This window comes from Anomalospiza imberbis, chromosome 6, assembly GCF_031753505.1.
Source record: "Anomalospiza imberbis isolate Cuckoo-Finch-1a 21T00152 chromosome 6, ASM3175350v1, whole genome shotgun sequence".
NCBI classification, from domain to species: Eukaryota; Metazoa; Chordata; class Aves; order Passeriformes; family Viduidae; genus Anomalospiza; species Anomalospiza imberbis.
This window is the reverse complement of record NC_089686.1, coordinates 56,236,538-56,261,801: the sequence shown is the minus strand read 5'-3', so window position 1 is coordinate 56,261,801 and position 25,264 is coordinate 56,236,538. Positions and strand designations below refer to the sequence as shown.

The 25,264-nt window shown below is 49.0% G+C and overlaps 1 protein-coding gene across 6 annotated transcripts in view; it reads left to right on the top strand.

The window, feature by feature from the left end:
- Window positions 1-25,264, top strand: part of CCDC9B (coiled-coil domain containing 9B) — a 62,924-nt gene that overhangs the window by 32,132 nt on the left and 5,528 nt on the right. For 3 of the 6 annotated variants that reach the window (XM_068194526.1, XM_068194531.1, XM_068194527.1), the window contains 13 exons: window positions 1,460-1,573; window positions 1,969-2,073; window positions 2,793-2,855; window positions 3,246-3,410; window positions 6,621-6,770; window positions 12,671-12,745; window positions 14,574-14,758; window positions 16,090-16,151; window positions 16,658-16,711; window positions 17,158-17,263; window positions 17,837-17,894; window positions 18,232-19,044; window positions 23,537-24,920. In XM_068194526.1, coding sequence (XP_068050627.1) covers window positions 1,460-1,573; window positions 1,969-2,073; window positions 2,793-2,855; window positions 3,246-3,410; window positions 6,621-6,770; window positions 12,671-12,745; window positions 14,574-14,758; window positions 16,090-16,151; window positions 16,658-16,711; window positions 17,158-17,263; window positions 17,837-17,894; window positions 18,232-19,014 — 1,920 coding nt within the window. In that variant the 3' untranslated portion in view covers window positions 19,015-19,044; window positions 23,537-24,920. Of the gene's footprint in view, window positions 1-1,459; window positions 1,574-1,968; window positions 2,074-2,792; window positions 2,856-3,245; window positions 3,411-6,620; window positions 6,771-12,670; window positions 12,746-14,573; window positions 14,759-16,089; window positions 16,152-16,657; window positions 16,712-17,157; window positions 17,264-17,836; window positions 17,895-18,231; window positions 19,045-23,536; window positions 24,921-25,264 lie in introns of those variants that run through there. The other 3 variants (XM_068194529.1, XM_068194528.1, XM_068194532.1) reach the window with 2 other exon arrangements.

The window sequence follows — 25,264 nt, the reverse complement described above, 5'->3', positions numbered from 1 at the left end:
TGCTGATTCAAAGCCATCGCACGTTTGTTCTGCCAAAGCCATTTATAACTCTCTGTCGCGGTGACATACGGGCACCTTGGCTCCCCGGAAGAGCTTTACTCTGGGGAGGGCACGGTGGAGCCACTTTCCATCCTGAGCATCAGCTCCAGCACCGGCTGGGGCAGCGGGTTCGTTCCAGAAACGGAGGAGAAGGCACGGCCCGCTGTTATCGGCTGGCTCGGGACGGCAGCTGACGAGCAAACGCTGACTGGGCTGGAGTGGACAATGGGTGAGCCCCTGGGAGCTGAGCGTGGGCTCCACAGGCTGCCCAGCGCTTCGGCCGCGGGGCTCGCTGAGCGGGTGCGGCTGAGCGACCCCTCCCGCCCACAGCTCCCGGCATTTGCTGAAATAGGTTGTGCAGAGAGAAACACCTTAATGGCATCGTTAATAAAGGGGAGGAGAGCTGCTGAACACCAGCAAACTTTCTTTCCAGTGACTTGTTTCCAGCTGGAAATGGAAGGACCCCCTCCCCCCAGCACCAGCCGTCTTGCAGCGTAGACAAAATGCTGACAAATGGGCAGAGGGAGAACAGTCTGACAGGCCTTTTCCATTTTTTTGCTTTGAAAAGAGAAGAGCACGAATACAACCTCTGCAGGAATTTAAATTTTTTTCTCAAGCCGGCAGCTCTGCCAGTTCTCCTTCAAAAGAATCTGTAGATGAAAGAGGTGTGTTTGAGGGCACGCACCACTTTGATCCCACCCTCAGCAGCCAACACCCCAGAGCTCGGTAAACAGCGAACCTACCAATTTAGTGCTCCCAGAACAGCTTCTGTTCAGGTAAACACCGATTTTGGCTTTAATCAGCCTTGCAAAATGCCCATGGAACTGTTTCCACCCACAAAAGCAATCTGCTCACCTGTCGCATACTTGATGATGAATGGCAATGGAAATACCATTTGTTTCCCACAGATCTTGACAAAATCCCATTGTCCAGCAGAAGAATGTGTGGAGGCGGTTTAAATGTTCTTGTTGTCCCACCTGGACAAAGATGTGTGCCTGTGTCCCTGTGTCCTGGCAGAGCAGGGGCTGTTCGATCAGATACCCCTCACGGAGGATACCAGTGGGGATGGGCTGGTGCAGGAGCTGTGGTCCGTATCATGTGCAGGTTCTGCTGCCTTTCCCTCACGGGTGTCTGACATCCAGCACACCTCCTCCGTGCCTGAGAACACACAAAGGTGAGGGCAGGATGTTAACTCTGGAGCCCACTGACAGCCATCAAAGTAGGGCAGCAGCGCTTTGCTCAAACTACCTCATTGCTGAACAAAAATTGTAAGAAAAGGAAAGGTGAACTCTGTCAGGAAAAAGTCAGGGAGAAGTGATGGGGAAAGACTCTTTCACTTCCCACCCTGTCCAGACAGAAGAAGCAGGTTTCAATCTGTTGGTAAGATGACTGAGAAGATCTTTGCTCCTTGTTTTTCCAGGATGCTGCTGTGGATGATGCTGTGTTAAGGAAGAAAGAGCAGAAAGATGTTGAACTTGATAAGAAAATCTTGGCTTTGCGGAAAAAAAACGAAGCACTGATACGAAGGTACCAGGTGAGTCAGCAGGTCCTCACCTTCCCCAGCTCTGATTGGGGGTCCTCAACTCACAGTGTAAAGAAGATTGTCAGCACAGAATGACTATGCTACACAGATACCATGTTTATATTGGAAACACTCAGAACAGGTAGGCAGAGCTCTGCCTTTACCTTGGGCTTTACCTTAGCCTTTAACTACAAGTCTTGAGTTGCTATGGAGAGCAGACACTGACACAGACACTGCTGCACCATCTCCTTGCCCACTGCCACGTTCCTCAGTCTGCATCCCTTAACTGGGACACAAGTTGGAACACTCCCTCTTAGAGGTGGAGGTGGGTCTGTCTAGCAGAATTAAACAGGAAAATGAACAGCATCCAGGTACAGGCTTGTGACAAGGGGATATCTGTGTTTCAGGAAATAGAAGAGGACAAAAAGCGAGCGGAACAGGAGGGAATGGCTGTTACCTCCAGGAGGCCCAAGCAGGATGGACTCACTATTACCATCACCAAAGCTCACAACGTAAGTGGTGCCTCTCCTTCACCACAGGCCAGCGCTCACTCCAGTCCTGCTGCTGCAAAGTGGTGTTTCTGAGAGAGACCATCCACAACCAAGTTCTTTGAGGCACGGGAAATAGATCCTAAGCCCTGAAAAGTGTGGGTAAATTCTGCAGAGGTGTGCGATCAGAGTGATTTTAGGTGCTGCACATGTTTCCAGCCATGCCCAGGCACCTCTACCCCTGCACAAAGAGATAACTAGCAGATGACTGGCTGTGTGAACAGGCACACTTAGCCCTGGACAGGTTCCAGGTGTCAGCATCACTGCAACTATGTAGGCAGAGTGTATCAGGTATACGTGTGTGTGTGTCACTGGAGGCATCAGGAGTGCCTCTGAGAATGCCATAGGCTGGGAAAACTTATGGTCTCCTTAGGCTTTGGGAGTGAGCAAAGCAAGTGGCCTTGGGCCAGAGGCTGTGAGTCCCAGGTTTCCTTCCTAACTGGACCAAATCTGATAAGCTTGTCCACCCATCCTGGCAGCATGGGGCTTGGGAAGCCAGTCCTGCCTTAACCCCTTGGTGAACTCCTCTGCCAGAGCTCATGCAGAGCCTGCTGAGCCAGCCCACCCTGCTTTCAGCACTCCAGGTTGTTGGATCCAGGCCAGTGCATTGCTCTTTTCCCACCCTGGCCACGGCCCTTGCCTCTCTCGGGGTGCGCTGCTGCACACATTTTTCTCTCATACAGGACCTGAAAGATGCAATTACCCAGACTGAACACTATGGACAAGATAGCCCAGCCCTCTCGATGGTGAGCACCACCCTCAGCCATCCACTTGGCTTCCAAGGCCACCTTCAGCAGGACTTAGGCTTTCCCAAGCTAACTCAGTGTGCTGCAGAAAGAGATGAGGATGGCATTTCTTTCCCATAACTCTGGCATTTTAGTCTGAAATGTCAGATTTGTAAGTGTGAAGGATTTTTCAGCCCTGCTGTCTTTGTGGGTTTTGCTGCTGAGCAGACAAGAAGCCCCTTGTTCCCCAGGAATGTCACGGCAGTGTGCCGGGCACAGAGAACTTCCTGGGGGCAAGGGCTGTCTGTTCTGTAGCTGCCTCCCCGCTTGTGTGCAGGTGTGTTTGGGGAAGGGAGTCACATCCCTGAGTCAAGGGCCTGGATTTGCTAATGGAAGTGGTTCATTTTCCAGGACAAAAGGGTGGTGAGTGAGAAATGGGGAAGCCCCTGTCCTACAAGCCCTGGGTTTGGCATTGGCAGTGAGGAAGAAGAGGAGGAGGAGGAAGCAGATCATATGTTCACATTCAGGATGGGGAAGAGGATGCAGCTGGCTGTTACCATGGATAACAAAGCAAAGGTGAGTAGGGAAGAGGATTGCTCTTACACTGCAGCCTCTTGGCTTACAAAGGGGCTTCTGTTCTGCCTCTCACTTGAGCTTTCTGTCCAGCATACCACATCCAAAGGGATGTGGTTCCCTTACTGTTTGTTTCCTCTCATTTCGCAGTTCTTCAGCACAACCTCAGAGCTTCCCTCTCTATAGCTGATTCCCAGGATTCAGCCCTCAGGCCTTGCTAATCCCCTCAGCAACACCCTCCACCAGCCAGGTGGAACCAATTCCCTTTCTGAGGGATCAGTCACCTTACTGCCCTCCTGGGCCACTCTGGTGTTAAACTGTGTTGCTGTGCCTGGAAAGAGGGACTTGCTTGGTGACACTGGTGTGACTGAATGAGACGCCACCATCCTCCTTCCTGTGACCACTGCCAGGTCCCAGCACCAGAGATCCTTGGCTGTGCAGAAAACTACTCACACCCAATCCTCAAAAACCTAAATCATAGTCAAGCAAGACTCCCTAAAGGAAAGCCAGCTGGAAAGTTTCACAAACTGGACAGAAATCCAGGGGTTTCCTTTGTTCCCCTGCTCTTTTTCCTGGCACACCTCAGACGAGTATTTTTAACACTACCTCTGCAATCTGGGGCATGCACATCTCACCTTACAGTGACTCTGTATGGGGAGTAGTGCAGTTCTGACTAAGCTAAAGAGCTGGTGCCAGAGTCCCAGACATCTGTCAGGCAGGGAATGACCCAGGATAAGCCCTGTGGAGGGGAGGAGTTGGCTCTGCCAAGCACTGTGGCTGTAAACCTGCTCTCTGTCCCTGTTGGCTCTGCATGGGTGCTCTCCTCATATGACATCCCTCACTCTGGGAGTTGGGGCACCAAGGACCAGGATTTCCCAATGTGGGACAAGCAGGTTGGGAGATCACCCAGACTGTTAAAATAGGAAACAAGGAAAGAAGACACATGTCAGCAGACACATTGAGCAGAATGTGCCTTCAGGCGAGGCCTTCAGCTTAGCCAGAAGCAAAATGGGGAGGGAGGGAGGGAGGGAGGGAGGGAGGGAGGGAAGGAGTGGTAAAGGGAGGGAGGGCAAAGAGTATTACACAGAAAATCTGGTGGTCTCCCAGCCTTGGATGTGTCTAGCTACCACATCTCTGTTAAATAGCTGTTTCCTGTATTTCCTCTGAGTCTTCCTTGCCATCTGCTCAATAAATGCAGGGTATAAAGGCTTTGCCAGCACACCAGCCTTCACACTGTGCCTTTTAACATCCAGTAGCCCAGGGGTGGTGTCACCTCCCTGTAATCCAGTGGTGTTCTTTGAGGCTTCTGTTGTGCTCAAGGTGTTTGGGCACAAGGTTCTTTGTGTTGGGTCTCATGAAGGACTTTCTCAGACAGCAAGTGATGAAGTCACCTTCAAATATCCTCCCAGTGCCAGACCTCCCTGGCAAGAGGTATTTGTGACCCTGTTACATTTCTAAAGGATGAGCCATCAACACCTAAACACTGAAGAGCTCTAGGGAAAAGTTGTTTACTTAAGATGAATAAATGCTTGATGTACAACTTGTGGATTAATACTTTGCTGTTGCCTTCTAAACCATCTCTGGGCTTACTTTCTTAATAAAAAAAATTATGTTAACTAGAATGCCAAACACCTTGTACCAGTGCTCTGGGTAGGGCAGAGCCAGGCCAGTCTCCAGTTCAGGCTCTAACCTCAGCAGTACAGCCTAGAATTACTGAACCCAAAAGCGGAGCTAGAAATCCCCAAGGGAATATGTAACAAGGTTCCCCACCACGTATATTCATCTGGAGCTGACAGGACAGGCAGAGCCAGACCACTCCTCTCCCCTGCATCAGGCTGACTCAAGAACTATCTCTGCTGAAACAGCAAAATCACACAGATATGAAAGATGAATAAACAAGAGACTGAGGTTCTGCTGCTGGAAATACTCCAGTGTCTCCTAATACATTTATCATGTGCTAGGAAGCCCGATGACTGAGAAGCCGTAAAAAAGGTCATGCTGATGGAGGCTGTGAACAGCAAGGCTCTCTCCTCGCTAACATCTGCACTCCTGGCAGAGCCAAGGGAAAATGAGGTTAATGTGAGGCTTCTTGGTATCACATGTCATGGCAAAGGCCCTGATTGCATGTCTTCCCTACAAATCAGAGGTCTGGGTGTGCTTTTTGTTTTTAAAAACGATTTCGTAGCAACAAAGAGTTCCTAAGTTTCACTAAAGTTTCCTTGGAGATTTAGAGTACCTTTTAAATCAAGACTCCAGTAAATGTGAAAGCCCAGAGTGGAAAACAGAATAAAATGCACCATCCTTTAGAGAGGGAAGCTGCTGAGGTTCCTTCATCCCTGGTGAAGTTGAGCAGACTTCATAAGGATGAAGAGAAAAGAAAAAGATCAGTGATAATGATGGATATGACTTATTAAGTCTCTCATTTCCTTGTAAGGCAAAAATAAAAAGGCACATGACTGTCTTGAAAGATGATACTTTTAAATGAGAAAAAGTATGAGTATATTTTTGTACAAAAGATGTGCTCATTTTGTGGAATTGATGGCTGAGGGCACTGGCAGGACATCAGCCAGCAAAAAAGATCATTAACAAAATAAGAAACAGATGTAAATCCATGTAGTGAAGTCATGACACTAATACAGACAGCTGTAAATAATATCTGAGAGGAGTAAACTGCCCTTGCTCAAGGAGCTTATATATTAGGTTTCTTAAGTATTCCACTGCTGAATAAACAATTCCAGAAACACAAACACACAATGACTATGAAAAGATGAATTATCAAGTGCTAATACACTTCAGGGGAGTAACTGCTATGTGGACAAGGGTGAAGGAACCCCACTGTTCCCCTTCTCCTCCACCTTCTAGGCTTATGCTCTAAGGTAGCCTCACATTTTACTGGGACATGTTGTATGAGGCAGGGGCAACCTCACATTTGTTTCTAAGACAGAGACGCAAGCTTAAAATAAAACCATCCTTCAGTGTTCGTGCTGCAGATTATCCGAGCAGGGTAAATCCCAACTTGCTGATGTGCTCAGCTAAACACACCTCTGTAATATCACAGATCCTTTAGAGTGGGGTGGCAGTGTTACAAGCCAAGGGGACTGACTGTTTGACGCATTTTCTGTTCTGCCAGCCCAAAATCCTTTGCAGTTTGGGATGGCCACTCTCCTAGGAAGGGCTAATGGAGGTGTCCTTAACGCAGCCTGTGCCTTCCAGGGCAAGAGGATCGTCAGCGAGAAACGCGCCGAGAGCTTCCCTGGCCCGGGCCGAATGCCAGACCTGAGCGAGGAGGAGATGGATCATTTGGTGGCTTTCCGACGGGGAAGGAGGATGCAGATTGCCATCACCATGGATAACAAGGAAAAGGTAAGTACAGTGCTAGTGGCTGGCCTGTAACCTATCCGTGGTATCCACTTCTGCTGGCATGAGGAGGAGGGCCTAGGCACAGGATGTTGGGAGACACTGTGTTAATAGTGCAGCTTATCTCCATATCTCTGCTTTCCATCCTTGCAAAAGAAGAAAGCCACAATCTTTTCCCTCCCCTGTGATCCTAGCTAAAGCTAGAAGCCTCCTGAACACACTGAGTTCGTAAACAGATGCTGCTTTGGAAGGATTGATGAAAGCACTGCCAGATACTGGGCATGAATCTCACCTTGTCTCTTACCAGCTTTTCTTTGAAGCCACCCAGCAGACTGGGACAGGAGCAGTGTCCTCCTGACTCACTGCACGACTTAAACGTTAACAGAGCTGGGCAGTATCTGCCTCTGAAACACATCCTGCTGTGCCCGGCCATCACCCGCTGAGCGAGCTGGCTGAACTTTGTTCATCTTTGAAACATATTTCAAATACTTCTTTACAAATACCTTTCTCTTTACACACACAGAGGCATGTGCTATTTTCCTCTTTGGAAGCTTTCACAGATAAGAAAGAATGCCTGCAGCAAACAGGGTCAGCAGAGACTGTGTCGGGAAACGACACTTGGTGTAGCTACCAAACACACCCAGGAACGCTGGGAGACATCAGCAGCCCCTCTCTGGAATAGTGCCAACCATTTGCTGCTACTACCCACTCTCATCTTCAGCTTCTCCTCTTCCCCAGGGCTTAACCTAGGCTCCAGGAGCTCATGTGCTCCTTTCTCGTGGCTGCCAAGCAGCATTTTGAATGCCATAAACCTCAAATGGCATTATACCTGATTGAGCCCCTGGTAACCCCAGAAGTCCCTATGACAGACATTGCTGCTTCAGTCTAGGCATCACCAACATTCCTGGATGTAATGGCATTCACCTGACTGTGCTGTTTCTGCCCTTAAGCTTGTCAGATGTACTTCTGTAATGTGCCAGGCAAGTGTCTTCTTCTGCTGTCTTGCTGGGCCTGTTTAAACACTTGTCTCTGAGGTCATCAAGGTTGGGGCTGTACTAGGAGAGAGCAGCAGGAGGAGTGCCTGGGTGTTGTTTGCTTTAGATCCTGTGCTCTCTAAAGTGTATGGACTGCCCTGGAAGGTCATCTCTTACCTGGTTTCATTATGGAATATGAAATTTGAGGCTGAGCATCCATGTATGTGGTTTTGGCAATGCCTTGCTCATACTGGCCTCAAAGCATCTGGATTCAGAGCATATGTGGGCGGGCCTAAGGCTGCACTAGCTAAAGCCATAGAATCATTGAAGCTTAGAATCCCAGACTTGTTCAGCCTTGTTCCCTGACAGCTCCATTTGCTGTTCCTGCATCAGGGGAAGTAGTGAATAGATCATTCCTAGGTCACTTCCCAAAGCACAAATGGTTTTATCGACCTGTTTCATGTCTCCCTTCAGCTATCTCACATAACTTAAGAGATTGCCCCTATTTAGACTTGTCTGCTGAGGACTGTTCTTTATTTCTGATCATTCTCATTGTCCCCACTTGTGCTTTTGTTATTTTTACCATATTCATTCAGTACAAGTAGACCAGAACTGCACATGGTATTCCAGCTGCAGGCTCTCCAGGATGTACTCAGTGACATAACAATGTTCTGGCTTGTTCTCTATTCTTCTCCCAACAAGTTTGCATTTTCTTTGCTTTTTTTTTTTTTTTTTCCTAAATAATTGAGCTAACATTTCAGAGAACTAGTCACAGTAACACCAAAATTTCATTCCTGACTGTTAATCATAGCTCAGGACTCATTACTCTGTGTGTGTATACAAGAAGGGACATTTTTCTCTGTGTGAGTTATTTTGTATTACTGATATTGAATTTCAGCTGTAATTTTATGATGCAGGCATTCAATGTCAAGAGATCTTTCGCAGCTCTTTCCGGTCAAATTACATTCTTTGCCCTGGATGATTTAGCATCATCAGCAAACTGTCATCCCTTTCTTCAGCTCCTTTTCCAGACCATTTATGAGCATGTTGAACAGCACATGTTCCAGTGGCACACTCCTGCTAATCCTGCCACGGAAACCACCATTTTCTTGCCACTTTTTCTTTTCTATCCTTTAATAGTTGTTAGAAGAGAAACTTCATTTTCATCCCCAAATCAGTCAGCTGCTGGAGAGCCTGGTGGGGTGTCAGTGGTGTCGGCTGGGTAGCTGTGTGTTAGGACCTGGGCTGGGACCCCCAATTCAAGGATTAGCTTTCAGTCCCTCATTAACCCCAGCATGGTTCAGCCTTTTTACCTCGTGTCCCAGCCGGTTCCCTGCTCTTTTGGGGTTTCCACAAAGGCCCAGGAGAAAGAATCACATCCATCACTCCCCCTCCAGTAGCCTGGCCACTGTCAAATTTGCTTCCTCCCCTGTGCACGTGTCAAATTTATCCAATTAAAATATTTGATGGGTGTCCTCGTTACCATACATTTTCTCTATTTTTATTAGTGATTAAATTCAATAAAGAAAAAAACCCCAAACTAACAAAAAACAAAACAACAAACAAACAAACAACACCCCAAAAAAAAAAAAACCAACCCAGAAACCAAAACCAAACCCCAAAGAGGAAAACTGCTCCCATTCTTGCTGCCTGTGGTGCTTCTGGCTAACCCCATGCTGTCAGTCTCAGACTGCAGCACAGCTGAGACGGGAGCTGCCAAAGAGGAAATGCAAGGGCAAAAAGATGCTTTCATGATCTCCTTTTGAGACAGCCCCAGTCCCATAAGTAGAAAGACTCTTTCACTCTCTGTTAGCCCACAGGGCTGAAGAGACCAAATTATCCTGTCTCCTTGCAGAGTCCATTGCTCTACTGCTGCAGCTTCACGACCTCCAGTGCTGCTGCTGGCTTGGAAGTGCCACATCGGGGACCCATCTCTGCCTGGCTGCCCCTAAACCTGCCTCAGGGCTCTCCTGCATGTAGGGCTGGAGACAATCCTTCATTTTTAGCCCTAAAAAGCCACTGCATGCTTTGGCAGTGTTTCAGGCTCATTAGTACATTAGAGCTATGAGCCAGCAGCCCAGGACCAGTGGTGCACAATGGTTAATTAACAGGTTACAAATCATCTTTTAAATGGGCAGTTGATAGAGCTTCAGGGCTTTTAAATTGTCCTTTTATTAACAGAGTTTCCCAGGATGGTGTATCAGAAATGACTGTAATCAAGAGACACAAAAGCTGCTTTCAGGAACTAACACAGAGGAGGACTTGGTGCTTGCAGAGGAGAGGAACCAAACCTGTGGCAGGAGAAACACTTGCTTTTACATTGCAGATGGGAGGGGAAAATAGGCAGAGAGGGTGGCTGAAAAGTCTTTAGCTCCCTTCAGGCAGCACAATTAAGGAGGCAGATTTTTCAAAAGCGTTATAAAAAAAAATCCTCTCATGTACTAGTTTCAAAAATCCTGCCCAGTGGGGAATCTGAGCATTAGAAAAACGGCTTTAAGCTCCTACAAATATCTCTTCGTTCCTTCAAGAAGAAATACCAGTTGTGGTGCTGACACGTGCCTGGAGAAGTGGGTACCAAAAGGTTTGCTTAATTCGTCTGATAGTTTTTATTTTTTTTAAAAGAAGGCATTGAACTAGCCCAGATATGTGGAAGCCTGTCAAAGCTTCTGGAGAGCTGTTAGTACAAACCAGTGCTTGGCTGGATAATGGCATCAGTGCTGTCACCACTGCACAGTGACATTAGCTGGGAATATGTGTGCCAGGGGGTCAGAAAGACCCAGTGGCAGAAGGCATTTCGGATCTCAGGGCTGGTTTGGAGCAGGCTCTGCCCCACCTTAGGCCCCACCCTGGGCCATTCCAGACTGAGAAACTAAGAAATCTTGGCAGAAACCTCAGGATAAACAAGCATAATCTTCCTTGACTGCTTCAGGCTTTTGTGTCCTTCTCCTGCTCCACAGGAACAGTTACACTAGGAATGATAACGTCCTTGTTATTTTTCTTAATTTTGGGGGCAGAGAGGAAGAAGGAAAAGAAAAACATGTTTTGCTCCCTCTTGGCCTGGGTGTGTGGTAACAGGAGCAGCAGCTCTGGGACAGCAGGACAACAGGAATTCTGCTCCTGAACCAGTGCAAGAGCCAAGCTGACTGTTCTCTGCACAGCTCAGACCTGCTGTCCTGGTACAAAAGAACTACATTTTTGTGGTCTTCTCCATTTTCCACAGTGCCCTCCGAGAAGCAAAAATAGAAGCAGACTAAGGCAAAAGGCAGCTGGCTTGCAGTGAGGGTGTAAAAGGATGCAGGCTTGTGCAGTGTCTCTGTGACCCAGGTTTGTGGTGGGCACTGATGAGATAGCATTCCAAATGGGACAGCCACTGGGATGCAGGGCTCTGGGAGAGCCAAGTTTCCAGATTTCTGCTGGTGAATCTCTCAGTAAATGCTCAGTTTGGGACTGCAGAGACTCATTCAATCTCTCACTACAGGGTTCTTCAAACAGGGCTGCCAGAGCAGGTGACTTTGAGTCCAGAGGGAGCATTTTTTGGTTATATAAGTTTTCACAGCAACATTTTGAAATAAATCCCCAGTGTCATCTTTCACCATATACCCTCTTGCAACAGGCAGGATATGGTGAGGGGCAGCTTCTCTGAGCACAGATCCCTCTGCATTTTTCCCAAATCTTTGCTGAGAAATCCCAGGACAATATAGCTAAAATTTTCCTTGTTACTTCCAAGGATCTGTTTGAACAAACCTCCATCTGTGCTGGAGCTACGAGTCAGACCAGTGAAGCTGCCATGCACCAAGTGCAATGACAGTCCATGAACTGTATGGCCACACTTCCCACCTGCCTCAGACTTAGCATGTGTGGGCAATCCCCCAAAAATGTGTCCCTAGCTCATTCCCTGCATGATTCTATGGGATACATGAGAACAAGCTGCAGCAGCACGAGTTGCCTTAGGAGATTGGGCAGAGCTGCAGGTATCAAGACTGATATCCCAAGTTTCCCTGTAAAACTAAAGCTGTGTCTGGTGAATGCACAGAATAAAAGTCCTGTTTCCAGCCTGGGCTGGAGCTCACCACGCTGCCACTTTCTGGAAGGGCTGAGCTGGCAGTTTGTGCTGCCACGTTCCTCTTTGTGTTTCAGTTCTGCTTGGCACTGCAAAATGGCAGCAGGACAAGATCAGCCCCCCACAGCCCCAGCCCTGTAGCTGTCCAACCAGGCAGGAAGCCTTTCCTAAAGGATCTTTATGCTCTTCAGACTGTTTTGTTAAGACCCACTGCAGTCTCACCCTGGCCTCTGGCATGGCTCTGTCTTGATTATTCATCCCATGTGGGGACAGAGAACCTCTGGCTTGGCCCATGTTCAGTGTCTGTAGCTCACTAAGAAAGAGAAGCTGATTGTCACCTCCTGCCAGGCTGGGGAATATCAACACCAGATACTCAACTCCAGAGCAGAGCTTGCCAATCTGGTGGCAGCATGGGTAAACCCCATGGGAGCAGGGGTGGACCGTGGTAGAAGGATGCCATGTTTGCCAGGGACTAAAATCACTCCTAGTTTGACCATGCTGGGATGTAGCTGCACCTCAATAGGCTCCCAGATCTTGTACAGTGGAATCCTAAAATGGCCCAAATCTGTAAAGGTACTTGAAACTTGGTCTGCCTTGGAAAGAAACAGGACCATGCAGAACACCACTCTGCTTCCAGCCTGGGAGAAGGAGGGACCTGTGGGAATGCTTTTCTCAAGCACCCCTTGCTTTCTGACTTCTTTTTTTTTTCTGCATCAGTTTGATTTGGGGCCCCAGAAACAATCCTTCCTCTTTTGCTGATATTTTCTGAGAAGTTCTTACATGTCCTGGTTGGCACAGGTTCAGGTCCTGATTCCCCTGCGAGGAATCCTTGGATAATCCTTGAAATAATTCCTGTGTCTGTTCTCTTGCAGGGAGAAGAGCGGAGAACAGCAGAGAAGAGGAGATCAGACAGTGACAGAGGCCCAGAAAGTGAGCACAGCCGGAAGGTGAGTGGGGCCCACGTCCCTTTGTGGGGACCCTTGTCTTGGAAGAGGAAACCAGTAGAATGTGCCTTCCCACCATAGTCCTAAAGGAAGATGACCTTTGAGGTCTCTTGAGACCCAAACCATCCTGTAATTCTGTGAAGCAACATTGTGCTATGACATGGCTCCCACTGTTCATCACTCTCATCATACAAAGCTTTGCTGAGCAGCCGACACACCTGGAGCAAGCAGCACTGGAAAGGTGACAAGGACCTGCCTCCACACCTTGTCATGGCTGCTCATGCCCTTCACACAGCCATAGGGATGTTAGGAAGGGTAACGTGCTTACCCCTGTGGCAGCACAGCTTTGGCTGGTTCCTCTCCCAAAACCATTTCCTTGTGGATTGAAAAGCTCAGGCTGTATTAGCTACAGCTCCTCACTTCAGCGGGAGCTGAGTAGGATGGAGGTAAATTAAAGCACAGGCCTTCCCACTGACTGTTTAATGCAAAGCCTGGAGACATGCTGGCTCCCTCGAGCCTGCAGATGCTTTAATTAATGGAGCACAAATAGAATAACCCCACCTCAGTGTGATTCATTAGGAGGACACAGATGGGTTCTTAGGCACTAATTCCAGCTGAGCCCCCCAGAGGAGGAAGGGGAAGCACGATAGCCTGTGGTCCAGCTAACCACAGCTACACTGTAATTGAGGTGAGGGACGGACTCCTGCTCCGTAGGCCCCCAGCCATTTCTGCCTCTCCCCACAAGAGAGCACGGGCATCAGCCTGTCCTTCCCTTGCTTTTGGCTTTATGGATGCATCAGGATCCATCCTGGCAGGACCCACATCCTGGCAGGACCCCCTCATCTCTTCCTCCTCGGGGACACAGTGTCAGGTCCCCAGCTCCTGCCAGCTGAGGAATGGAGGAGCAATTTGTGCCACCCCAGCTCTGGCCCACGCAGGTGAGTCACCTTGGTAACAGGGCTTTCAGTCCCTTCTTCCTGCTGCTTCTCTTACCCGCTGTGCAAGGCTGAGGAGTTAATTCCTCTTTGGGGAAGGTGTGAGGGTGGCTGGCATGGAAGGACACGTGTATGAGGTGATGAATTATCTGCTGGTAATTAGCACCCCAGGACTCAGCTCTGCACTAGGCTATTCCCTACACACTGTTGCTTGACAACACACCACAGCCTGTCGGCTCCTGCTTCCACCTCATCCATTAACCTGACAGCTGGGCTACTTCCCCCCCACATGCTCCATCAACTCTGAATTGTCTTTCCACTAAGCTTTAAATTTTTGAGCAGTGTCGGCCCTTAACCAGTCTGTCATGAGGAGTGATAAACCAAGAGCCTGACAGCAGTGAAGGTAAAGAGCCCCTTTGCTCTGGGAATGTTGCTCTTGAGCACAGGGTTGGCCGCAGCTCTGTGACTGTGGGCTCCCGTGGATGCCTGGTGGTCACACAAGGCTGGCTTCCTTCCCTGCCTTCTCACTGTGAAGGATTTTGCAGGCATAACTTTGATTTATGTATCCCAAAACCTTCAGGTTGGGGGACTTATGATTCAAGCCCTGTTGAGAGATGTTGCAAGCACTCCAGGAATTGACTCTATGCCATAAGTAAACCTTAGCAAAGGTTCCTGCCTCAGCTTTCCCTTCCGTAGATCCAAAAAGCCCCAGTGTATTCAGGCTTTGGGTAAAGCAGAGTCCTGGTGTGCACACATCACTTCAGAGAAAGAAGCTGACCTTGTCCCAAGTTGTTTTCAAATATTCCTGAGCATTTGTGGTGGTGACAATACAAAATACCCTGAATGCAGCTGTTTCAGAGAGTTTTATTAATGAGAAGCTCTTTTCCCTCCACTAGGATGGTGGGAAGCAAGTCCAGAAGAGCCCTGGAGACCTGAGTTTCCCCATGACTGGCCGGGAGCGCTCAGAGTACATCCGCTGGAAGAGGGAGCGAGACCAGATTGACCTGGAGCGCCTGGCACGTCACAAGAATGCCAAGGGCGAGTGGCGACGGGCTTGGGATGTGGAGAAGTCGGAGCACATGTAGGTCCTTCCCTGTCCCAGGGTGCTTTGCCTGCAGCAGGCCTAAAGCCAGTGGTGGAATCTTGTGCAGATACATATCAGTCCCACGCTGTCATGTGCCTGACCAAAGCCATACTGCTGCCTCTTCCTCCCCAGACCATGCCCTTAAGTGGGATCTGGTATCAGAGCGATTCTCATGTTTTCTTCCTGATATGAGCTCTCCTGAGGGGGGATACCATGTGCTGACAAAGGTTGCCTGCCTTTGGTCCAGTCAGGATGTGGACTATAGGAGGGAGGGAAACGTGAACCAAGGCTCAGTCTGTATCTGGAGGATCCTCGCCATTTCCACACAAACATATCCAATGGCAGGAGGGTACGGGTGCTCTTCCACAAACGTGGATGGACGAACTTGCATTGCTAGTCCACAGGTTCTCTAACTGCCCCCACTTCTTTGTCCTTTTCAAGCACAGGAGAGCCCAGCATGCCTAAATCCTCCCCACTCCATGAACTGAGCCTGTTTGGGCACTGCACGGCAAGGGGGTCACTTCAAAAGGCCACCAGTGCCATACAGGGACAAAGCTGAGAACAGCAGTGTGGGACAGCTGGGAATGGGGCTGGACACATCCTTGCCTCAGTCACTGTCCCTCTGGTTGTGCTGGTTCAGCTGGGTCACACCAGCTAGAGAGGCTTGGAGGATGACTTGGCACCAGTAGCAGGATAAGCTTCTGGTAGGGTGCTGAATTAGGGGCTGGTACAAAGGTTTGGTGATAGAACAGTTTGCACAGACAGGTAGGTGGGACAATCCTTTGGCTGAGGAATGGAACCAAACACATCAATTCTCAGTTGTTGATACCCCAAAAATTAGGGGTGAATTGACTTAAGTGGGTGCTGAGTGTTGATGTCAAGACAGCACTGAGCCCTACTCTTTTTCCAAAAATCAGTTTTTAAGAGAAAAGCCATAACATAAAATAAGCAGGACTAGAAGCTAACCAAATGGTCTGATTTGAGATGACAAGTCCTGAAGCTACTTCAAATTGTGTTTGGAAGCTTGGGAAGCTGTATTTGACTGTGGTACAGCTATCCTACATCTATAGGAGGTTCATAAATTTTAATATATACATATGGGTACTGATGTAAAGGTTTTAGAGGTTCTTCTTTGGGGTAGAACTACCTCACAGCCTCACTTAGCACATGCAGCTTCAGCTGCTGCTGAGAAACCTGCACAGGTTTGCCTGTGGGCAGGTGCAGAAGGGCCAAAGGCCGGAGCTTGCATTGTGCCAAGGGCTCCTGCCCACGCTTTGCACACTGGAGGAGGATGGTCAGGTCTGACAATGCCTGTTTTTAACCTGCAGGTTTGAAGAGGACTTTGTTAAGGATGGGGAGCCAGCCTTGGATAATCCCAGCAGTAAGAAAGGTTGGCAAGGGACACCTAGACTCTGTCCTGACGCTAGTGAACGCTGATCGTGCGCATCCCAGTGCCACAGCAGCTGTCGTGGCTGTCAGCTGTGAAGCTCTGCTTTCCTGGGCAAACGCCTCTGAGCTGGGGGCTCAGCCCTCCCTGCTGGGCAGAGGGCTCGGGGGATGGGATTTGAGCAGCTGGGTGCTAGAGCTTTGGACTTTCCCAGGGAGAGCAGTGGCTTCTGTAAGCTGGTACAACACGGTGTGGAGGCGCAGCCTTGCCTCCTTTCCCACACACTCGTTTAAGAGGCAGTCCTATTCCAGAGCACATCATCTCTGATCCCTATGGCACATGCTGGCTTCTTTACGAGTGTAAGTCCATCCTGACTCCTGATTCTCAGGAGATGGACTGGCAAAACAAAGCTTTCCCTCATGACACCCTATTTGAACATGAGGCTTTTTGCTGCCTGTCCATTACAAACCCTCACTCACTTTGGTGCATCCTTTGTTGTGTCCTTGCAGGGGGAAGGAATGCAAGGAAATTCCAGCACAGGTCTTTTCCTGCGGACGGGAAAGGTGAGCAAACCACAGGATTGTGTTATGTCACCCCACTAAATGCCAGCACCTCTGATATCCCTCAGGGAGAGTGCTCTCTCCAGACACTTGCAGATTTGGAGAGCCTTTTGGAACATACCAGATGGTTGCTGTCATAGCTGTGTGCAGGGGAGAAGTCTTCCAAGAACAGCACAAGTAAGACTGTATCCAAGGAATAAGATTTAAAGTTAGAATTGGAATTTGGGATTAAAAAAAACACACAAGAAATTCCTAAATCCCTAAACCCTAAATTCCTAAATTCTTGATTTGTCTTTATTACTTTAGAAAATATACATACAGTATGCACACAGCTTCAAAGGCTTCCCACCTCAGAGGTCCCTTCCAAGGATACAAGGGTGTTGGCCTGTTCAGTGGTCCATCAGCTGCTTCTGCCTGCTTTTGCATGGCATTTCCAACCTGTTTTCTAGGTGGAGGACATCATGGAGTGAATGTGAGCGACCCTGGTCCGAAAGCAGTGCCTGCTGTGAGCAGCCGAGCCAAGGGGAAGGACAGACTGACAGGCAGAGCCAGAAGGTGAGGAGCTGGCAGCACTGCCATGGTGTGCACGTCCATGTCTCACTCCCTGCCCAGTTATGAAGAGGCAACCTGTGCCAGGGCCTCACCACACTCATATGGAAGCATATCCCACCTAACACTTCCCTCTGTCAGTGGGAAGCCATTGGCCCTTCTCCTGTCACTGCAGGCTCTTGTAGATAGTCTCTCTGACTTCCAAGCTACTTCAAAGTAATTTTAACGTTCAGTATCTGCCTCTGTGTCTGCTGTTGTGGAGACCTGGGATACTTGGGCATTGTCAGGCAAGCAGGACCAGACTGTGGCAGGCATCAGCATAAGCGAACTCTATCTTCTTAGTCTGACTTAACTGTCTGTTCTGGCAAATAGAGTTCATATGTTCATTACAATTAGAATTACAACAACCAGTTAATTAAGATTCGGTGCTCTCAAAGGAGTCTCTCTGGATAGGCCTGGACAAGGGGCTCAGACAAGGAATACATGGCCCCGGAAGGAATCCCTATCTGGGTGTCAGGCAAGAGACACTGGCTTTGTAAGAACTTCAAGGCCTAAATTCTGATTACTTTTTCTTGACAGATGGGATGCAAAAGAAGGCGAGGACATGTCTCTTGTGAAGGATGACCTTGATGGCCAGGTGAGTTCCTGAGTTGCAGGCTGGCAGCTGAGTTTTTTAAACACATGCTCTATCGGGAAAATTGGAATCTCTAATCCATTCCAGAGCTGGGAGACCTCTGTTTTTGGGTAACTGTACTCGCCACTAACACTCCTTACATGGCCCGGTGTGACAGCAGCTTCACTGCTTACACTGACCCTCTGTCAGCACAACCACCTCACCTATTCTGGTCCCTGAACACTTCTCCCCTACATCCTTTTACATCCTTTTTCCTCAGGTTTTCAGAACCATCACAGACAAGAAATACAATATGCTGGTATTTTAATAAGCTGAACTTAATATGTCCTTGGTTTCTCAGAGGAGCCTTGGTATGGACAGGCGGAAGAGCAGAGGTGATGAGGGGGTGGAAGAGAACTGCACAGCTGAGCTGGAGGAAAAGGGGAAACAGCCAAGCCTCCAGGATCACGGGGCCTCCTCCTCACAGCGGCTTCGAAGTGGGAAGGTCCAGCCTGCCCAGAATGGCCAGAAGGAGGAGCGGAGGGGAGTGAGGGGCTGCAGCACAGAGGTATCTGTGGCCAGTGCTGGGGACTCAGAGCCAGGGCCCAAGCCAAGCAAGGAAAGTGTTGGGGAAGATGCCAGTGGGAAGCCTGGCACTGCTGACATCTCCCAGGTGAAGGAGAGCACTGACAGCACTGCTTCACAGAGCAGCCTTCAGAGCGCTGTGCAAGGCACCAGGCCTGGCAGCAAGGAGACCTTGTCACTGCCCGTGGGAGTGAATGTAGATGGAGCTGGGTTGGAGAAACAGCCAGCTTCAGAACAGGAGTCCTCTGAGAACTCTTCCAGCAGCCACGGAGGAAAGCTCGACACAGCAGCAGGAGACAGACTGGATGCAGACCAAGGACAGCTGGTGAGCAAAGGAGACGGAGAAGTGACCCAAACCACTGCTCTTGAGGGACAGGCACTTGCACTACAAGGAAGTGAAGATGCTGAAGGCCCTGAACACCATGAGCCTTTGCCCCCAGGGAAAGCCAGCTCTGACAAGGCTGTTGTGCCTGAGCAGGACACGGCAAAATCCCAGTCTGGGGAAGGGGACCAGCCTGAGGACTGCAAGGACAAGGACAGTGAGGACACTCACAACTAGCAGATTGCACCGGTTTGCCTGAGACATAAGGTGAGTCATCTCATTAATGCTCTCAGCCACAGTACAGGGGCATAACTCCATTTTCTGTGGTACAATGGCATCATACCAGATAACTGCTCAGAAATGTTCATTAGCAGTGCTATGGATCTCTAAGGTAATTAAATCTGTGGATCCCAAGGGCCTGTCCTGGAGTGGGTGGGGAAGGAATGCAAAGTCAGACAGAAAAATTTAGACAGAAAACTGGGCTGCTGAAGTTGGTTGATGACACACATTAGTTAGGGCACATACTGATCTATTCCTGGGAAACTATGACCTTAGAAAGGATGGGAGGAATAACCTCAGTGGGATGAGTTTATTTCTGTCTCTGGGGTGATCACAACTCGAGGTCAGTGTGGTCCTTCCCCAAAACACTTGCAAAGCCACAGGGGCCCCCCTTGTGGGCAGAGCTTGGGAGAAGGTTGATTTTATGTAGGATTCTCTTCCCAGTAGAAGGTCTGTGAGTGCTACACTTTGAATTACAGATAGTAACACTGATGTGCAGGGCAGCGTATAAATACACAGAGTGAGATGATTCCTGGTGCAAAGGCCCACAAACCAAACAGAAGGGAGGGAGAACAGAGCCGGTTACGGAGCAATGCTCCAGATTTCACGCAAACAATTTTTCTTCCACCAAGGCAAATGCAAAGCCAGGAAAAGGAACAAAGGATGATTAGCATAAAGTTAAGGTAGAAATTAGGAGGAAGGGGAAAGGAGAGAGGGTAGGGGCTCTTTGCAAGGTGTGTTTTTTCCAGCAATGTCCCACAGAGCAGAACATCACAGAGATGAGCGTTTCCAGAATACAATCCAGCATGCCTAGCATGGGAGTGGCTCTCAGGATACTCCTGCCTCTCTCCCTCACAGAGGCAACAGCTCTGTTCTGTAAGTAGGCACTGGAGGCACTGAGCTGCTCAGAGCCAGGTAGGCAGATCGCCCCACCAAGTGCCTTTCCCAGATTCCAGAAGCTTTTCTGCAGAACCTACTCAGCAATGTGTCCCCCGGTGTTGCTCAGTATTCCTCCCAGAGGTACAAATGAGCTTAGGGATGAAGTGGCTAAGCTGCTAACAAAGACTTTCCCTATAATCCAATCCATATAAAAGGCAGGGAGAAGTGCAAGCGTCATAGTGATTTCAAAAAGACAAAACATCAAGAACCAGTAGGAACTGGTTCTATATTTGAACTAAAATTCCTTCAAGTGACGGAAATGAATTCCAACAGCATTTAGGAGACTGTTATGAAACACCTGGATGGACATAGTGGGAGATTACTGTCCAGCCACACCTCTCCAATCTACCAAAATTCCCACCAAATTAGAGGATGAAGGAATTAATGACTACTTTGCTCACTCAGGATTACTTTAATTAGACACCAGCTAAGAGGAAAGAATAAATTAGAGTGGTCCATTTTCATCTCAGTGATGGAGATTCCCATGGTTTGGTAATAGGGCCCTGAGTCCACGTCAGAGCTCAGCAGGTATATGTAACAGCTGGAAACATCTGTACTCAGTGATAATGATGTGCTGGCCCCCTGCCCTGCTCGTGGGACCCATGTCCCACTCACATTAAATGCAGATCTCACATCCCTTTCTGCACCCCTGTGCAGCCACCACGTGGGTTTCACAGCTCCCCCTCCCAGCATCTATTTATGGCACTAAAAATCTCCAGCACCTTCAAATCAGTGGGAGATGCTGTGCAGAGAGTGTGGTGGGGCTTTCATCCTTCGCTTCAAATAACAAGGAATAAATATTTACTCGAAGTGCAGGACTGGAATCCCTGGAGTATGTCCAACAAGTCCCAGAGAAGTAAACGATACACAAAAACCACAGAAGCTTTTCCCTGAATTCTCTTGAGAAAATTAATCTTAACATCTTTAGAGAAACTGCAGCTGGGGGTAGATTTCCAGAGCAGCTCCAGGGATCTGACCTTGCAGCACTGGCTGACGTAAACAGGAGTGGGGCAGGCAGGGCCTGAGTGCTGCAGGACGGAGCGGGTCAGCAGAGGTCGGCTCTGATGCAAACCAGTGCCCAAGGTTGGTGCAGGAAACAGCACAAGCAGAAAGCACCACTTCCCAAAACAGTTGCAGAGCTGCAGAAGAACAACGAGCTTCCTTGAGGTTCAGGAGGCAGGAAGATACCATCTGCTGGTATGTTTGGGGAGTTGGCCTAGGACTGGCAGGGTCAAGGGCTTGCCTTGAATAGCACTGGCTTCCCTGGTCCTTCCTGCAGCCCACACCACCCTCTGGAGCCCATCCTCATGCCATGGGCATTTTAAATTCCCAGAGCACCTCTGAGTACCACCTAAGTACCACCTAAGTGGAAAGCTTAGTCTTAACGCAGAGTCGGGGAGTGGGACTTGACATAGTTGTCTCCACATCTCTGGAGTGATGGCACTACATGGGAGGACAGTGTTAACGCTGGAAAACACAGGGATTCTGTGAGAATGGTGCAAGAGACTAAGGACACACAGGGAAGGCTCCAGGGCTGTTGAGAGAATGTTGTTTAGTCTAGGAAAATGAAGGCAGAAAGCAGTGGAATTGGGATCTCTGTAGATATGTGGGTAGTGAACACCAGCAAAGGGGAAGAAACATCCAAGCCAGAACACAATGCCGGGGCAGGGCCCAATGTATTGGAGAAGCCCAGGAATAAATATGGGAAAATTAGGAAGAGGTGGGCACCTGTCAGAGCACTTGGAAGCTCGTCATGGCTGAATCCTGAGGGCCACTTACTGGAGCTTAACATGCCTAAACACAACTCAGGGCTCTGATGGGCGAGCTGCTTTCATTCCAAACACCAGGAATGGAGCTGCTCTCGTATCCCACAGTTGTTCCTGCTATCCCAGACCTTCATCAGCTATGTTCAGCTGCGGCTTCAGGGAGTTCTGCACATCCCTCCATCACATGGGACCTGACCAGTAGGTCCCACAAGGACCTGCTGTTGGCTTGGCTGTGAAGGCCATCCCAGTGACATCCCCCAGCCAGCCAGGCTGGGAGGTGTGAGACAGGCGGCAGTGATCTGCGACAGTCCTCTCCTGTGACACTGACACACAGAGGGAATTCTGCCACCGCAGAATTCCCACTCTGCTGGTAGAGCCCAGGCAGCACATGGGGGCATTGCTGCCCTGAGCCCCAGCTCACAGCCAGCCCACAGCTGCTCCATCTCCCACTAGCCCTGGAGTTCTGTATGGGAAAGAGGATACAGTGGGAAATGTGAGAAAGGCTAATCACTCTGGCTAATTACCAAGAGAAGTAATGACTTTAAAGCCCACCAGTGTCTTGGCTGTAAAGACTCACTCATGCATGGGAAGAAGGTGTCTGTATTGAAAGGGTAATACTGCAAAGCAGGAAAGGGAATTGTCTCCCAGCACTGAAACACAGTCAGAGCCTTCTGAAAGCATCAGTGATCAAATAGATCCACAATAGGGAGAACTCGTGCTGGAGTCAGCTCAGACTCATAAACCACATTACTTTACAATATCTGGACCACCAAGTGTGACTGACAGTCTGCTTCTGGCCCTTCCCAGTCCCATTAAATCCCAGTGTGCTGCCACAGCACTGAGCAGCCCTTGGCAGCGGATACAGCCAGCCCTCACTGCTGCGCACAGACAGGAGAAGGAATTAAGTCTCCAGCAACAATCTCATCTCAGCTGTACACAGCATCAGTTGTGTCAGCACCTCGAGTCTGATTTCAGTGCAGTTCCTTATTAAATATCTGTGGCTGTCTCTTTAGATGATTCCTTGAGAAGTTTCTTTTTTATGCAAGCCAGGCTTCCTGTGGCCTCTCCTGCCTTTGCAGGATTTAATCTCTTTTCTATATCCCTCTCCCTGACCTTTCTTGGGAGCTTTGAGTGCTGAAATCGGAATCAGCAAAGGCAGATCTACAGATTTAAACATGGATGCAGGAAAATGCCAGCTCAGCAATTCTGAGCAGCACCCAAGCATCTGGCAACTAGAAAAGAATAAAAAGTCTGCCTTTCCCAATTAAAATCAACATGTCTGGGTCTGGAAGCAGCTCTAGAACAGCAGGCTCCACTCACAGGGTAGTTTTTCATTAGGAAAAGCTGATTCATCCTCTGCCCTTCGGGTTCACAACTGCTGCACACCCAGGCCAGGTTCACCAGGAAGAATCACAAAACCCTACTTGAAATCAGCCCCTTCTCTTGGTGCTCCAGGTGTGAACCAGCACACACAAGAACACATCAGGATTGTTGTTCCTGAGATATAAGGAAAGAGTAAAGTTGATATATCCCAGAGGAGGACTGAGAGTGTTTAATCCAGACTGGTAGAGTCAGCTCATCCCCTGGGCTGCAGAGCCTCCACTGCTCCTGTCTGATTTGGCAGCAGGTATCTGGGTTATGCCCCAGTGGTGCCTCCCAAGCAACCCCAGCCGTGCTGGAAGGGCAGGGTGAAACTCAGCAGACATTTTAATTTACAGCTCAGCAATTCCCTGGAGACTGATAATCCTGTGGCTGTCTCTGCTCTCATTTCACAGGGTAACATGCTGGAGGCAGTGGAGGAGAAGAGGAGCACAAGCTTGTCCTCACTCTTTTACCTTCTATGAAATCAGCTTTCAGCACCTGTGCAGTGCCCTTCAGCACCATTCACAACACATGGGGTCCCCATCACCACCCCCCCACAGTTCTGGCATCCCTCCCCTCTTCCCTATCCATGTGTCAAAGGATAGGGAAGGGTGCACACACTCCCACCCTACAGAGAAAACACCATCACTTATCTATTTGTTTGGCATATATTGCAGCTGCATGGCAAGCCAAGGAAATGTCTACTGGATGCACTTTATTTTATTTAACGATTAATTCTTTTTAAACTTATGGCTTGGGTTTCTGGGCACACCCGCTGTTTTTTCCCCAAAGGCTGGAGGCATGTGCCAGGGGCTGTGCCAGCAACTGGAACAGCAGGAAGAGGTGACTGGCAAAGCAGAGAGGTGAGGTGTTAGGGTGTAGTTGAGTAGGTGGGTGAAGAAGTTGTGTTCAGAGCTCTTGTACTAGAGGTTTGCACGTGGTTGAAGTGTTGGCAGAGGTGTATGGTAGTGGCAGGGGCTGCGGGGCATGAGCAGGATGGATGGAGCGCTTCTGACAAGCACAGATCAACCCAGCACCTCCTCCTTGAAGAGCTTCCAGCTGTCCTTCCCTTTTGGAGGCTGAGGAGCACATCAGGACAGTGCTTTGTGCCAAGGAAGATGGCTGCTTGGGTGACCAGGTGTGTGCATAACTCAGCAAACTCTGTGCCCCCTTCCCAAACGTAACTGGGCATCCCTGCAGCACAGCAAGGAGGGGGACAGCACAATAATCTTCCTCCCCCACCACACTGCCCAAAGCAGTTGGCAGCAGGACCCAGGCTAAACTGGAGCTGGAGGTCCAAGACTTTGTATGAAGCATTTTCACCTTCCTGGTTGTGCCTTCCATAGCCTTGTGTTTCATTAAGAGAGCAGGAATCCTTTCTAAGCTGCCCTGCAGACCTTCTGACCTGGCCTTAAAGATACCTTTCCAATGGAGGATCTGGAGGAGCTTTACAAGCACAAACATGAGGGATTCCAGCTGCTTGTTTTTCCAGTTACAACAAGTTAGGACCCAGTTGGAATACAGCTACCAGTTAAGGAGAAGGCACAATGAATATAACACAACATAATTTCTGACTTCTGAATGACAGGGCAGAGTGGGCATCACCCTCACTTCAAGGCTACTCTAAAATTTGATGCCAGAGTAAGCATCCCTGTGACAGGTATATGTGGAGACTGCCTGGAATGTCCTGCAGGATGTTGGCTGACCAGGCTGGCAGACTGCCCTGGAGATCAGATTGGCACGTGTGCACTGAAATACTCTATGCTGCTTTAATAAACTAATATTTGCACAGACAAACATTTGTTTTCCAACGTGACTTAGACCCGTGACACCTATCATGAAGCACAAGCCTGGGAATTTCCTCCATGTGCCAAATTCAGGAGACTTTACTGGCATCACACCAGGTATTATCAAGAAACAGAGCATGCAGCTTTTGTGTTTTATCAGTAGAAACATCTCCACCCCACCAAAGCCCAGAGTTTATTTGGACTTATCCAACAGATAAAAGAACAGATAAATAGAAGATTGTAAAACTGCTCCAGGTCCTGGAGCTTCTCCATCACTGTTAAAGGCTAATTTTCCTTATCTGACTGGCTCAAAAACCTGCTTGCAATTGTTTAGTTTTTAAATTCATTATTATT